Source organism: Apaloderma vittatum, unplaced genomic scaffold (genome assembly GCF_000703405.1).
Source record: "Apaloderma vittatum isolate BGI_N311 unplaced genomic scaffold, ASM70340v1 scaffold1062, whole genome shotgun sequence".
NCBI classification, from domain to species: domain Eukaryota; kingdom Metazoa; phylum Chordata; class Aves; order Trogoniformes; family Trogonidae; genus Apaloderma; species Apaloderma vittatum.
Window position 1 is genome coordinate 83,844 of NW_009705032.1, and position 13,980 is coordinate 97,823.

The 13,980-nt window shown below is 37.4% G+C and overlaps 1 protein-coding gene across 1 annotated transcript in view; it reads right to left on the reverse strand.

Annotated features, from left to right (window-relative positions):
* Positions 1–13,539, reverse strand: part of SUCLG2 (succinate-CoA ligase, GDP-forming, beta subunit) — a gene marked incomplete at both ends in the record, with an annotated part of 94,341 nt that extends 80,802 nt beyond the window's left edge. Inside the window, 2 exons of the mRNA XM_009865227.1 lie at positions 8,665–8,806; positions 13,464–13,539. Of these exons, the coding sequence (XP_009863529.1) occupies positions 8,665–8,806; positions 13,464–13,539 (218 nt within the window). The remainder of the gene's footprint in view (positions 1–8,664; positions 8,807–13,463) is intronic.
* Positions 13,540–13,980: the final 441 nt, after the last annotated feature.

Genomic DNA, 13,980 nt, shown 5'->3' on the forward strand with positions numbered 1-13,980 from the left:
AAAAAAATGCAACTTCCCCAATTGAATTAAACACAGGGAGTAGTTATTTAAGAACAGCACCTTCCTGCTGTACCTTGTGTCACCCACGGAACGCTAGTGGAGATTAGGGAAATTATGACAGGATTAAAGCAGCGAAATAAACAGAACGGTTGTTTTAAACACTCAACAAAAGAAATGGCAAAAGATGGAGTAATAATTCAGAATTCTGTTAACAACAAGCCTCTGAGTAAGAGCTCTTCTTCAGCCTAAGTTTATTTCTTAATTGGAAGGATCTTACCACTACTCAAAACTTCACTTTGTAAAGTTTTCCAGTTTTACGCTCTCTCAGACTAGCCCAGTTCCACCTGGTCTTCACCATGCCAATTCTCCAAGGCCCAGCTACAAAACAGAAGGTGTCTCCGTACATCTAAGGGCAATCAGGTGGTGACCAGAGCTAATGTCCTATTTGCGCTCTCTGCACATGAAACAGCAGCCTCAGCAGCTTTGTCACTTCAAGTTAAGTTTCTGACTAAGAAACACTACTTCAAAATGAATAACCTAAAATACGTCTGCTGCTGAGGGTTTATACCACACAAAGAAAAGAAGCGCGATTCTTCGGATCGCAGTCACCCCAAAGATCATACCACCAACACAGCTGTAGTAATGAGGCCCAGGGAGGAAAAACTACAGGCTGGCAGCCATCACAAGTTAAATCGACAATTTCTGCAGTATTTGTTACCAAAAATGTGCTAAGCTATAGTTAACTATCAACACACAGATTTCTTTTAAATGAATATATATATATCAGGCTTCACAGGAAATAAGAGAAGAACTCTCAAGTGAAAATGACCCACAGCTTCTGGACAATAACCATTATTTTATACTTCATCCCATATAATTTGCTAAAATACAAGCGCCAACTAAATGATCGGTCAAACAAGCTGGTATTTCTTTCAATAGTGCTATCCTTTACATCAAATGAAAAATTTGGATTCGGTTCTGCCTTGAAACCCATGCAGGCAGTGATGGTAGAATTCTCAAAATCCAGCACAACTCATTTATCTTCCAGCAGGAAGGGACATTCCCAGAAGGAGACACACTGTGGTATTCAGATAAAAACAGTAGCTATAAATACAGGTGATCTGGGGGAAAAAAAAATAGACTGTTTAGCGTCAAAGATGGATTTTTAAAACAGAGTTTTACAAATTAGAACCAAATCATATGCTTTATCACACACATTTCATCACAAGCCAGAGTAACAAGCAAGGAAAAACAAAAAAAAAAAAGGAAAAAGAAATTAGGTTTCAGTAATCAGCCCCCAAATATCTAGAAGCGGACGGGCATCTAGAGAGTGCAGAAGGTGTGATTCCTCTCCTTTACACAGCTGCTAGTACTGCAGAGAAAATAACATTGTTTAGTGTTTCATACCTTATACATAAGGCGTGTCTAACAGTTCTGATTTTATGCATAAAAAATGAAAATTTCATGCAGCTGCTTCTCAATTACGCATCTGGTTGTTGTTTTGCAGCTGCAAAACTACCTCAAAGAACTATAAAATACAGGGTGACAAGTCTGGAATAAATACCAGCAGTCATCTTACACCTGCCTTGTGAAATTTTACATTTTTTCAACCTGTTAAAACTCCTGAATCAAGAACTATGGCTTCTGTCACCTCCTCCTTTTATAAACAAAAATCCACTAATATATTTAAACACAACTGAAATTTGTAAATGACCACTTTCCATGGCACACATTAAATATAAAATTCAGTACCCCATTTCAAGAGTATTTTTTACTTTGCATTGTTGTTTCCAAGTAGCTATTTTGGTAATTTGATCAGAAATCCAACACAGAGAACAATAAGTCAGCACAACATTAGTGTCAAACATCTGAAATGAGATTTTGATTTGTTAGTCCCCCAGCCATTACTCATATTACTATAAATCTATTGAATATGAAGACATTTGGTGACGAAGAATGCTTATAAAATATCCAACTACTGTAAGCAATCTCAAGGTTGCATTTACTGATTTACACTCAGCATGTAATTTTCTAACAAAGGGAACAAATAAAAAAAAATCAGATTTGTTTTTCATAACAATGCATTTGGAATTATCTGTTTCTGTAATTCCTCACAAGACAGAGGGTCCTTCGAAGAATCTGTATATCTAAGATATTAAAAAAGCAACAATTCGTAATTTCACTCGAAACAGAAAGGTTCCACTTGAAACTACACAATACCCAGTGAAAAGCTTTGACAAATCTTTTATTAATTTTGTTTCAGAAAGAACAAAACTCAGAATCACTTAGGGAAGCTGGAAGTTCTTCTGCCTGTTTCTCTGGCACGCAGGATGCAACACGTGGCCGTTACCAACAAACCCGTGTGGTGTCAGACAGCTGCCACAGCTGCCAGGGGCTTATGTGGGAAAACCCTGTAAAGCTCAGGAGGGGAAATGTGGAGGCAAGCAGTAAAGCTAAGCGAGAGACCCCTGGCAGGGTTCACCTGGAATAATGCACTGCTTCGGTACTGCTGCGCTGAGAATTTCACCGCTTTTCAGCAGCCTCTGCAAAAGAGTTTCTTAGCACGAAACACAGAGGACGGAGGGAAGCAAGAGGGAGAGAGAACAAGCCGGAATTACAAGATTTGAAACCAACCAAACAAAAGGTGGACACAAAGAGGAGGAGGCAGCGTGTTTTAGGGCTCCTGTCCAGGGGAAAGGTCCCGCTGCCCAGCAGTGCCAACGGCCTTTGTGTACGAGATTCTCAAATGGAAACCCTAATTCCACCTTGATTGTGCCTTTGTGTGGCTTACCTTCCAAGACAGATTAACTTAAAGCACCTAAAAGGAATGTGAGAGCAAATGAAAGTCCATGAAAAGAGCTACTATCAAACGGGTACTACGCTCCAGCTTTGCACTACTGCTGTATCTCAGCAAATTCACCACGACTTTCTACCAATATCCTTAGTAAAGCAGGTTTCAGCAAACACAACCCATTTACACCTTTCCTCTGATTTTCCGTGACTTATTTTTCATCTGGTAGATGGGGTAAATAAATTAGATCCCCAATGTAATGATTATTAGGCCTCGCACAAAAAATTACTTTAAATAACTGTTACACACAATGTGTTTCCTTCCTAACTTTTACTCTCATGTACTACTTTCATCATTTACAGACACTAGTGCAATTTTTGAAATCATTGGCCAAACAAATTTGGAATTTTTTTCTTAAAAATCAAATCATCTCAAAGTGGACAAATATAGAAAATAAATATTATTTGAACTGTCAGCAATCATTACTTGGCTTCTGATCATACATAGAAACATGAATTTCTATGACTGTTATGTCAAGTAAACAGTTATCAAAGCAAAGCACTTCAACAAGATAAAAAAAGGTATGGTGGGTTTTAGCAGGACATAACTGCTAAATATTTGTTTTAAGTAGGGTAAGCTCTAACTGACTGTTTAGCATAAAAAAGAGAAAGAGGCTTTTCTCAATGAGAACTCACAAGGTGGAAGATAGCACTGGAAAGAAACAAGGAAAAAAAAGGTTATAATGAGGAAAAGGGCTCTAAGATACAATAGGAAATTGCACAGGGGACAGAAAGATTAAAACTAGAGATGACGGCAAATTTTCTGGAGCTTTGAAATGGAGGCATTCAAGAGGTGCCTGTGAAGACCAGGAGTAACAGAGTATTAACTGGTATATCCTATTATTGAGAAGCCACAGGAAATGGAGACTCCCTCTAGTCTTAGATTTCACTGCTAAGACAAAGCAAAATCCATTAACTGAAAAACTGCTAAACAGAGCAGAGAAATACTCATGCTCAATAATGCTGAACGTGGTCCAGAGACAGCTCATCCACCACTCGTTTTCTATTAAATTTAAAAGGTTGTTTTCTAAATACTTACCCATTTGAGAATAAAATCATATTAGTCAATAACTTACAGCATTATTTTGCCTGAAAGGAGCCACTCGTTTTCTATTAAATTTAAAAAGTTGTTTTCTAAATACTTAGCCATTTGAGAATAAAATCATATTAGTAAATAACTTACAGCATTATTTTGCCTGAAAGGATAGTTTCAGAAAGCCATAATTTAAGTATAAAAGAACTTTAATAAAAGCTGACAGAGAAAATAAGAGGACTAATGGGCGAGCTGTTCCTTAACAGTGAGCAAGTTCTTCACATACAGCTCCACGGAACACTATTTCAGCAACACGTGATTTTTCAACATATGCAGAGAAGCATAGTCCAAGGGGCTCTAAAAAAGAACTAGTTATAACCACTAAGTATATAGGCTTCTTTGAGAAATAATTCATCATGCACAGGTGAAAAATTATTACTACACAGCGAACCATACAATGGAAATAGATAAGGAAATCACAGAACAGCTGAAGGAGGCAATCTAGGAGGGATCTAAAGCAGCATCTGCAAATGCAGCCTTCCATCTAAATTAAACATAGCCAAGGGAAAAAAAAACAGCAAGCTGAGAAAGGAAGGAGACTGGTGATCACATGACTGAGAACTATTCCAATATTCTAAAAAACTGTGAATAATAGGTGACAGGTAAATGACCTCATGGAAAGAGGCTTCAATAAACTTCTTCTGTTCTTTATAAAATACATGTTTACCTCTCCAGCCTGATATAAAAAGCATGTCTTCAGTTTAAAGCCAAATTTTATAAGTTCCCTCATGCATAAGGCAAAAGAAATAGGATATGCAAAGACTATATTTTGTTATACTTTTTTTTAAAAGAGTGAATAAAAGCCTTGCACTCAGTTGAATTGCATTTCTCTGTGCTAGAATTTGAACACTGCACCTGACGGACTCCTAAATGTAATGAAGCACTTCAAGTGGCAACAGGCAGCACACGTGCTTTTGTCAAAAGGCAGAAAAAGAAATGCACGCCAAGCTTCCAGCATCCATTTAGGATTGTCAGCATTTTCAGCCACTCCTGTATGTTCTCTACTGATTCCAAAAGCCAACTGACAGTACCCAGTAACACCCTGCAGTGTAATTATAATCCCTCTCTTTTTGTCCACCTACCAGTTTAAAACAACGCTGCTCTTAACAACTTTTCCATCAGGCAGAACATCAAGAAAAAAGGCCAAGCTGAAACAGATTTAAGTGTCCCTGGCAGAGAAGGCCAGAGACAATGACAGACCCTGACATGACAGAACAGGGTATCTGCCCAATACAAGCAATGAAAATGCACACATCTTCACAGCATGAGTATACGTACACATATATAAGGGGTTTTTTTCCCCGTATATCTGTGCTACACTAAGAGGAAAAGAAACAGCAAGAAGCGAAATCCTTTCTCTGGCTAAACAAGCCTTTAATGTCTACCATTAAGCAAGCATCAGATCAGAAGACTTGCGCTTTAATGCAGAACTGCCAGATGATCTTATATTTTCAGACAAAACCTCAGCTCCCAACAATTTCACTTCGTTCTGTTAAATAGCTGCACGAGAACTGTAAGAACTTATTTACAGGTTGTGTTTCTTTGGGTGGCAGATCAAGCAATGTCACACTGTTGTAGAAAAAGAGCACAACACCTTTTTCTTTCCTCTCTTGAAAACCTAGGAATTTTAAACTTGAAACAAAAACCCGTTTGTGACTGCCTTCCTTGGTATTCTGTAAATATCGCCTTCTCTACAAGAGTAACACCTGAAAATTGCTTAGCATGTAGAAGGCAATGAATTCCTTGGGGCCTAATTCTGTATTCCTTATTGTGTACAAGTTCTTTTGAAGTCAATATTAGTGATGTCATTTTAATTTTCTTCGCATTTGCTATTCTTATCTTGGAAGAAAAAAAAGAAAAAACCCATCAAACAAACCTTTAATTCCATTAAAAATTCCTTGTAGACTGCCTTTTGTGCTGTTGGTACATTTTAAAAATCTTTGAGAAAATTAGCATTCAGTGTATTCGGTGTACATATTAATAAAAATAGAGAGAGCAACAGAGAAAATGAGCAAACTATAACAAAATTGCTGATACCAGATAAAGGCAAACTCTTTTAAGAACACATTCATTAACACCTTCCTGACAAGTGAAGACAGCAGCAAAAATTATCTAACCCCATCTCTTCCCATTGCACCACTACAAAATCCAATAACAGCAAAACTGTTGACCACAGGCACTGCAGCAGTAAAGGCAGCTCTGTCAAGCATGTAGTATTTAGTGAAAATGTGAATTAATTTGTGGATACCGGACTTTGTAAAGACTTCTACATCAGGATTTTCTATCTCTTCATCTGTACTCCTTATCACACACACAGACCCACGAGAGTGATGTAATGCTGTAAGATTATCAAGGAAAATTTGTTTCTTCTGTATTCCCAATGACAGGTCTATAAAAAGAGCCTCCTTCTACAAGAAAAAAACTCAACCTTTGACTTTCAAGTTTTGATAACTTCATTCTATTTTTATCCTAAAAATATGTTGGCTGGTATCTTTTCCTGTTTGCAGAAGCAAAAGTTAAGGACAGCTGCAATATAGCACACAGTATATAAACCAGCAGATTTTTGAGCAGGAGTGACTGGTCTCTCCTTTTGTCACCTTTCACCGCAGAACACCTGCCTATCAAGAGCATCCCAAAGCTGCCTCCACTGGGTTTGGGAATGATATTTTGTGCCTCCTGTAGGTCTGCTCATAACTTTTTACTTTGTGGGGTTGCATATTCAGAAGACAGCAGCCCATATGAAATTGTGCAGATAAACCTGCGTGACAGAGATACTGAAGGCCCATAAAGAAGACAAATCTGATGAAATCTGGGAACGACAACAACCACGGTAGCAAAATTTGTGTTCTTGATACTCAGTTTTCAAGGTGCACATTAGAAATATGACAACAGCACACTATCCCAACAATTATAAGGATGTTGTTACATATTTAGAGGATCAATGGAGTGTCAATCTTTTCAATGTGAAATAGTTTCCACATTATAAACCACAACTCTTTAATGGCTGGGAATACAGCATGGTTGAATGTAATGACATAAAATGAAGAAAGGTACCACTGACTTAATTTTTGAAGTGTTAACAAGCCAACTCTGTTAAAATATATACAATTTACATGATGATGTTTCTTTAGCAACTAATAGCTCTTAGATTTTGACTTCTGCTTACTTACATTTCAACTATTTTTTTTTTTAATAGACCAATATTTCTGTGATTTCCAAAGCAAGCTACATGGGTTATTTAAAATAAATCTGGCATCATAAAACAGAAGAGGTTCATTGCCTTTAATGGAGTCATTTATTTCTCCAAATAGTTATAGAGATCGAGAATTGTAATACTTATTGGATAGATCAATCCATTTATGAGTTCAATCATGAAGAGGAAAGTTTAAGTGCTGTAAGATTTGTCAAGAACCTGACACAGTTTCAGTTAGCATTTTTTGATTTTCTCAGGAATCCAGACACAAGGATACCCTCAAATTTTATGAGCTCGGCTTACTGTCAGCATTTTTCATTTGGCAGTGCCAAATGACCATAACAGTTGCATTTAATGTGTTTGTTTCAAATATATTTTCAAATATATCGCTTGTCATAAGAAGGTTTTGATTATTCTCTATGCTAAGGCTATTCAGCTACTTGAGGTCTGATGAGATCTTTGATACAAGTAAGTTGCGTTAATTTACTTTTCAGTGTGCAAAATCAAAATACGTTTAACTAAGTTGCTTGTGCATTATGTAAAGCACAAAACCACTCCCTATTAGATTAAAATAATGTTTGTCCTCTGGCATTTTGAACTCTGATACATTACTATTAACAAAAGCTAAATGAAAAGAGGAAAGCTGTGCAAACCCTTATGAACTTTAAAAAGCAGCAAACTTCTTTCACATTTAGAATTGGGTGACAAACGTACTTCAATGCATTTCCTTTTGAGAGAAAAGGTATTACATGAATTAATTTCTGACCCGTATTATCATCTTATGGTCACCACACTAAAGTAAGAAGGTTGTCAAAGAATAAAAATGATGTTCCAGAAGCATGGTCTTCTCTCCCAGCCACTGTCATGTCATTTTGTGCCAGCAGGTAACTCACTCAGACCACCTATTTTTTTTTTTTGCTCCACGTGGACAAACATACATGAACAAATTCACATGTATATAATTTTATTTCTTCATAGAATGACAGAACAGTTGAGGTTGCAAGGACTTCTGGCAATTGCCTAGTCCAAACCAGCAGCTCAAAACAGAGTGAGCTAAAGTGGACTGTGTCCAACTGGGTTCTGAATATCTTCTAAACTGAGAGTCCATAATGGTTTTCTTCCTTTGCTTTTTAATAGAGTAAATTTTTCTTTGAAAACAACAATTCTTTATACAAATCCACTTACTCCAGTTCCTTAAATTATATCAAATATACAACAACTAATAATTTTCCTCAGCAGGCATTCATGATGTTGTCCTGAATTCTGAATTATTCGAAATTACATAAATAATGTTAATTAAAGACTTCATGCTACACGCTGTAAAATGCTTCAGAAATAAAGTTCTAAATATTGCTGTTATATACCGTTGTTTTCATATGAAATTAAGCATGTATTTATGCTCTGGATAAAACATCAAACCTTTTCAATAAGCATCAATTTGAAGATTGCGTACAACTTATTAGAAAGTAATTTATTCTCCAAATTACTATCTCATGAAGCAGATTCCTCCCATTATCAGTCAACTTACTTAATCTCTGAGCAGCCTCCAGGGCATCATTTGCAGAATCAGCTACGAAGAATCTCTGAACTGTAACCCCATGGTCTGCCATTATTTTTTTGCTTTGGTACTCCTGCAGGTTCAGCCATCGTCTGGGGGTTAATTGAACAGCCTAGAAAAAAGAGAGGGGAAAATAACATAATGCTCATTAAGAACAGTTTATGAGACAGCCAGCAGAGCTCTTCTGCCTTATGGGTATCTCAAACTAGCAGTTAAACAACACCCTTCCAGAGAAAAAGGGTAAAATACGTATTGATTTACCTAAGTACATTTTCTTAACATTTGTGCATCCAAAATACTCTGAAAACTACAGATAATTTTTAAAAGCTACACAGGGCTCACTGGGTGATCTTGGCAAGGAAAAACGTCTTGTGTTTAGTAATGCAGACTGACAAACTTAGCTTGAACTCTAAAGTTTTTTATGTTATTTTGTGCTATAAAACCATTAACATGCTGTTATCTTAAAACAAATGTATTGTTTCATATGAAATGTCCTTAATGACACTACATTTCATATCATTCTTTGCTATAAAATTATTTCTACACATTCTATGCATTTATTGCATCACGTCTGAAGAAAATCAGCTGAGACAGAAGTAGCCTCAACTTGCAGGAAACTGCAATAGTAACATACTAGTGTATGTATTTTCAGTGGTCTGTTATGCATGCTTTTTTGGTTGCACTTCCAAGGATATTTTGTTGAGGACCCTAGCACAACCTCATGTCAGCGATGCAAAGCCAACAACTGTTAGAGAAGAATTTATCTTTCATTCTCAATGTGCCAGTTTAGATGCATGTGGGTGCACAAATATATATACACACACAATGGATACATCTATATAGATAATGCAGACACAAATATATATATATATACATATACCTATAATGGATACAACCTTACACACACATATAAAGACATCACCTTTGCATGTCTTGGTGGTGAGCATTGAGTACAGACCCTATAAAAGTCACAGGATCATCGCTGAATGATTCTAAGGACGGACACGCTCTCCACACAAGGTATATACAGACAAAAGCAATAATTAAGGAGCTGTCGCTGACTCCTGGCAATGATATAATGGCAAAGGTGGAGCTGGCTCTTGGCAATGGTATAATCCCATTTTGTGCCAGCAAAAGATGTTCTTCCCACATAGAGAGACAAAGAATTGTCTGACCGGCAGGCAGCCCACAATCAGTTCTTAGTTCCTCATGAACTAAGGAGCACAGAACACAAGTTATGTCAAAGAGGATTATTTACCACCCTCATGGGGATTATTTACCACCCTAATGCAACTTCATACTGGAAACAGAAAATCTCCACGCTAAAGTCTTTCAATAATACATACCCTTTACGCAACACCAGAGTTTTAAATACTGCGTTGTATCAAAAGCAAACCTTCGTCTATTCCTATTTGCTTTGAAACATAACACAAAAGATTGATGCATATAGAAAAAATATAAACCCCATCGTTTACAATATATAACCACATGTTTTCTGTAAAAGTGACTCCCACAGAACTTAAACAGTTACAAATAGCTCAGAATGAAACATTTTAAATTCTTTTAATCACAACCTGCTTAATCTATTTTAGAAGAATAAAACAACATGTTGACAGCATGCTCTATGGCTATCTCTAATTCTAGGCAATATGTTATTACATTTATACAATGCCTTAAAATGTAGGGTCAACATTTTAAAGTCACAGTTGATAAATTATAAACCCAGTGACCAAAATTTTAAGAACAAGTCTTTAGAACAGCTTTTATCCACCATTTAGAACAATAAATCAATTTCTTAGGTACATATCACTAAGCTGACCTAAAGCAAGTAAAGAAAATATTCAAACATTCCTATTCAGAGGAAGACTTTTGTTGCTGTCAGCTGACAGAAGTCTCTTTCAACAGAATTTGTTTTTAAATCTTCTGCTTGAGTAGGAATTAAGGAGTTAAGGAATCTGCAACACAACACAATGTGGGAACTGACATCTCCACTGTTAGTTCAAACTATGTAATAAAATCTTTGAGAGACTTTCTCAAATAATACGGACTGCAAAAGGTTATCACCTAATAAAGGCCACCTGTGATAACTCACAACACGTGACAGATAAGGAACGGAGACAACAGCAAGAAAAGCAGCTGAAACTGTGTTTGCTTTATGAAGAAAGGTTGTCTCCAGCGGCTCCCATCCAGTGTGAGCCCAGCTCCAGTTGAGTTAACGAATAAAGCAAGTCCAACCACTCCAACGGAAACCTGCCACGAGCCCTGTTCCCAACGACCCTACTGGCACGTTACAAAAGCTACTGGTATATATCAGTCTTACGGCCTGAAAACAGAATGATAGGATGGCTTAGGTTGGAAGAGACGTTAGAGATCACCTAATCCAACCCCCCTGCCATGGGCGGGGACACCTCGCAACTGGACCAGGTTGCTCAAGGCCTCATCCAACCTGGCCTTGAACACCTCCAGGGAGGGGGCATCCACAGCTTCTCTGGGTAATTTATCCCAGAGTCTTACCACCCTCATACTGAAAAATTCCTTCCTAAGACTCAGTCTAAATCTATTCTCCTTCAATTTAAATCCATTTTCCCTTGTCCTATTGCTGGATATCCTTGTAAAACGTCCCTCTCCAGCCTTCCTGTAGGTTCCCTTCAGGTACTGGAAGGCAGTGATAAGGTCCCCCTGGAGTCTTCTCTTTCCCAGGATGAACAATCCCAGCTCCCTCACCCTGTCCTCGTAGCAGAAGTGCTCCAGGCCCTGGTTCATCTTTGTGGCATCTTCTGGACTCGTTCCAACAGATCTATGTCCTCCTTATGATGGGGACACCAGAACTGGATGCTGTATTCGAGGTGAGGTCTCACAAGAATAAAGGCGGAGAATCACCTCTCAGCTCAAAATATTCTATTGGGATACTCCAAGTCATTGCCGAGATGTTAAAAAACCTATTACATATACATATAGTGCATATATACATATAGTGCATACATACATAAGCATATGCACACAGGTCTGTTGTCTTATAAAAATTAGCTCTCTTGTAAAATAATACAAAATTAGTTCTTCCATAAAAATTACGGGATTGTAAGAATATTCCTTTTGTAAATTATGAACCAGACAGGTCTGAGGAACACAGAAAGGAAATAAGAGAATAACTCTTTGAAAGAACTATCAAAGCTGTCCTAAGCGTGATGAAATGAAGATCTGGCCAGAAACTGTTGGCACAGAGAAGTCAAATCTACAAACATAAGGGTAGTAAACATGTACATTTTTTTTCTCTCCTGTATTATATGACTCTAAGAGAGACCATCTAACTGAGTGCCAGCTGAAGACTTCCAGTCAAGACTCTCCACAAAAGACAAACTCCTGGTTGTAAACAAACTACTCAATAAAATGTATCAGTACAGCCTGCCACTGTATACAGGAATACAATATATTTAAGAAACCAACTGTGACAAAGTCTGTATCAGAAGCTCTGAAGAGCAAGGAATGTGGAAAAACTTGCTTTAAAGCACTCGCAGCATACACACCATATGTCTTGAGAAGAGCAGGCAAAATAAAGCAGTTACAATAAGATGAAATAAAGCAAAGGCTTGAATCTGTGAAGATGACTACTCTTTCAAGACCATCTTGAAAAATCAACACAGGTGCAAACATATGCATTGTAGGCTTAAGGCAAAGAAATAAAAAACCTGACCATGAGATGTTAGAAATGCGAGTCAACAGATGATTCCGTGAAGTAATTCCCAACTCAAAGATGGTTTGGAAAAAAACCTGACCATGAGATGTTAGAAATGCAAGTCAACAGATGATTCTGTGAAGTAATTCCCAACTCAAAGATGGTTTGGTTGCAATAAATATCTATCTGAATTATTTAAAAGGGAGAGCAATAGAAAAAATTAATTAGTACAAGAATCTTGAAACATCCTTGCCAGACGAAGTTCCCAATCCTCCCAAATACATCATAAGTTTCCATATGGGCATCGTAAGTTCCCACTCATCCTATAGATATATACCCGAGACAGACTGTAACAGCACTACTGCACAAAGGTACAGCATTAACACAGCCTTGACAAGTGTCTGTAAAGTTTTGAAAGGAAACTACTTCCCATACCTAGATTTCTATAGGCAGTCATAGTCTATCCCTTTCCCTTAACATTCATTAGGAGGACACTTGAACATTTTTAACACAGTACAGAATACAACTCCAGCATCAAGCGTCTTTGTATTATTTATTTTTCCATTCTACTCTTGCCACCAATTGCATTGCTCTCCCCAACATTAAACAGCACTGCTAGATTCACCAACGCGGTCCTGCCTCCTGTGAAAGACAGACTGAAGAATTAGGTTGCAAATTACCATCAGAAAAATAATTTCTATCTGAAAGAAGTTGGGAGAAAAGCCATTAAAAGGGAAAAAGGAAAGCAGAGAGTATCTCTTAAGAATTTCTGTTTAGTATTGATTCTCACCACCTTCTATTCCCAGCTTGTTCCCTGCTTGAATCCTCTCATCTCCTCTCCCCACATACTAGTCAGAAAACCATACTGGAAAACACCACACATCTCTCAGATGTTTCCATGCAGCTCTGTCTACAGTTCAAACTCAGTATGTTCCAACAGTTTAAGATATATCAGTGTTTTATCTGTTTCTTTACTGTAGGGTTACACTGGAGTACACGGAGTACACTCTGTCACACCACCCTGTGAAGAAGAGACTGAAAGTAGCACATGGACTTCAGTAAAGCCTGACTCCCTATGTGACATCTCGTGTTTCACCTTCACAGGATGCCAGGCAAGAACTAGAACATCTTCCACTGGTGGCATTTCTCTGTCATTGTTAAGACATTTTTTCCTAACAATAAAAAGTTTGAAAATATCGTAATAAATTTACGCACATTCTCAATACTGTAAATACACCTTACCCTTCAATATTGACTTCTGTTAAGCTCTGAACAGCCCAAAGAAGAGCTGTAGGTTTAAATACATATTTCTAAACCTTTTTTTTTAAATGGTATTTTACTTCTTAGCATGTTAGCTATGGCTGTGATAACAAAGAAAAACTTAAAATCACTCCAGTGAATCTAAATGGAAATCCAGACAATATGTTTTCATGGAATGGAGTAAAGAAAAACTCAAGCTAAAGGATTTAGTCTTCTGAAAGCAAGTTCTTACTAAACGGCCAAAATAAATACCATTCATGGCTTTTCTGAAGACTTTCAGCAGGCCTTATATAACCACGTCCCGGGTTTAGCTAAAAACCCAGTTCTGCTTTGTGATTTTTACTTGCCAGTTT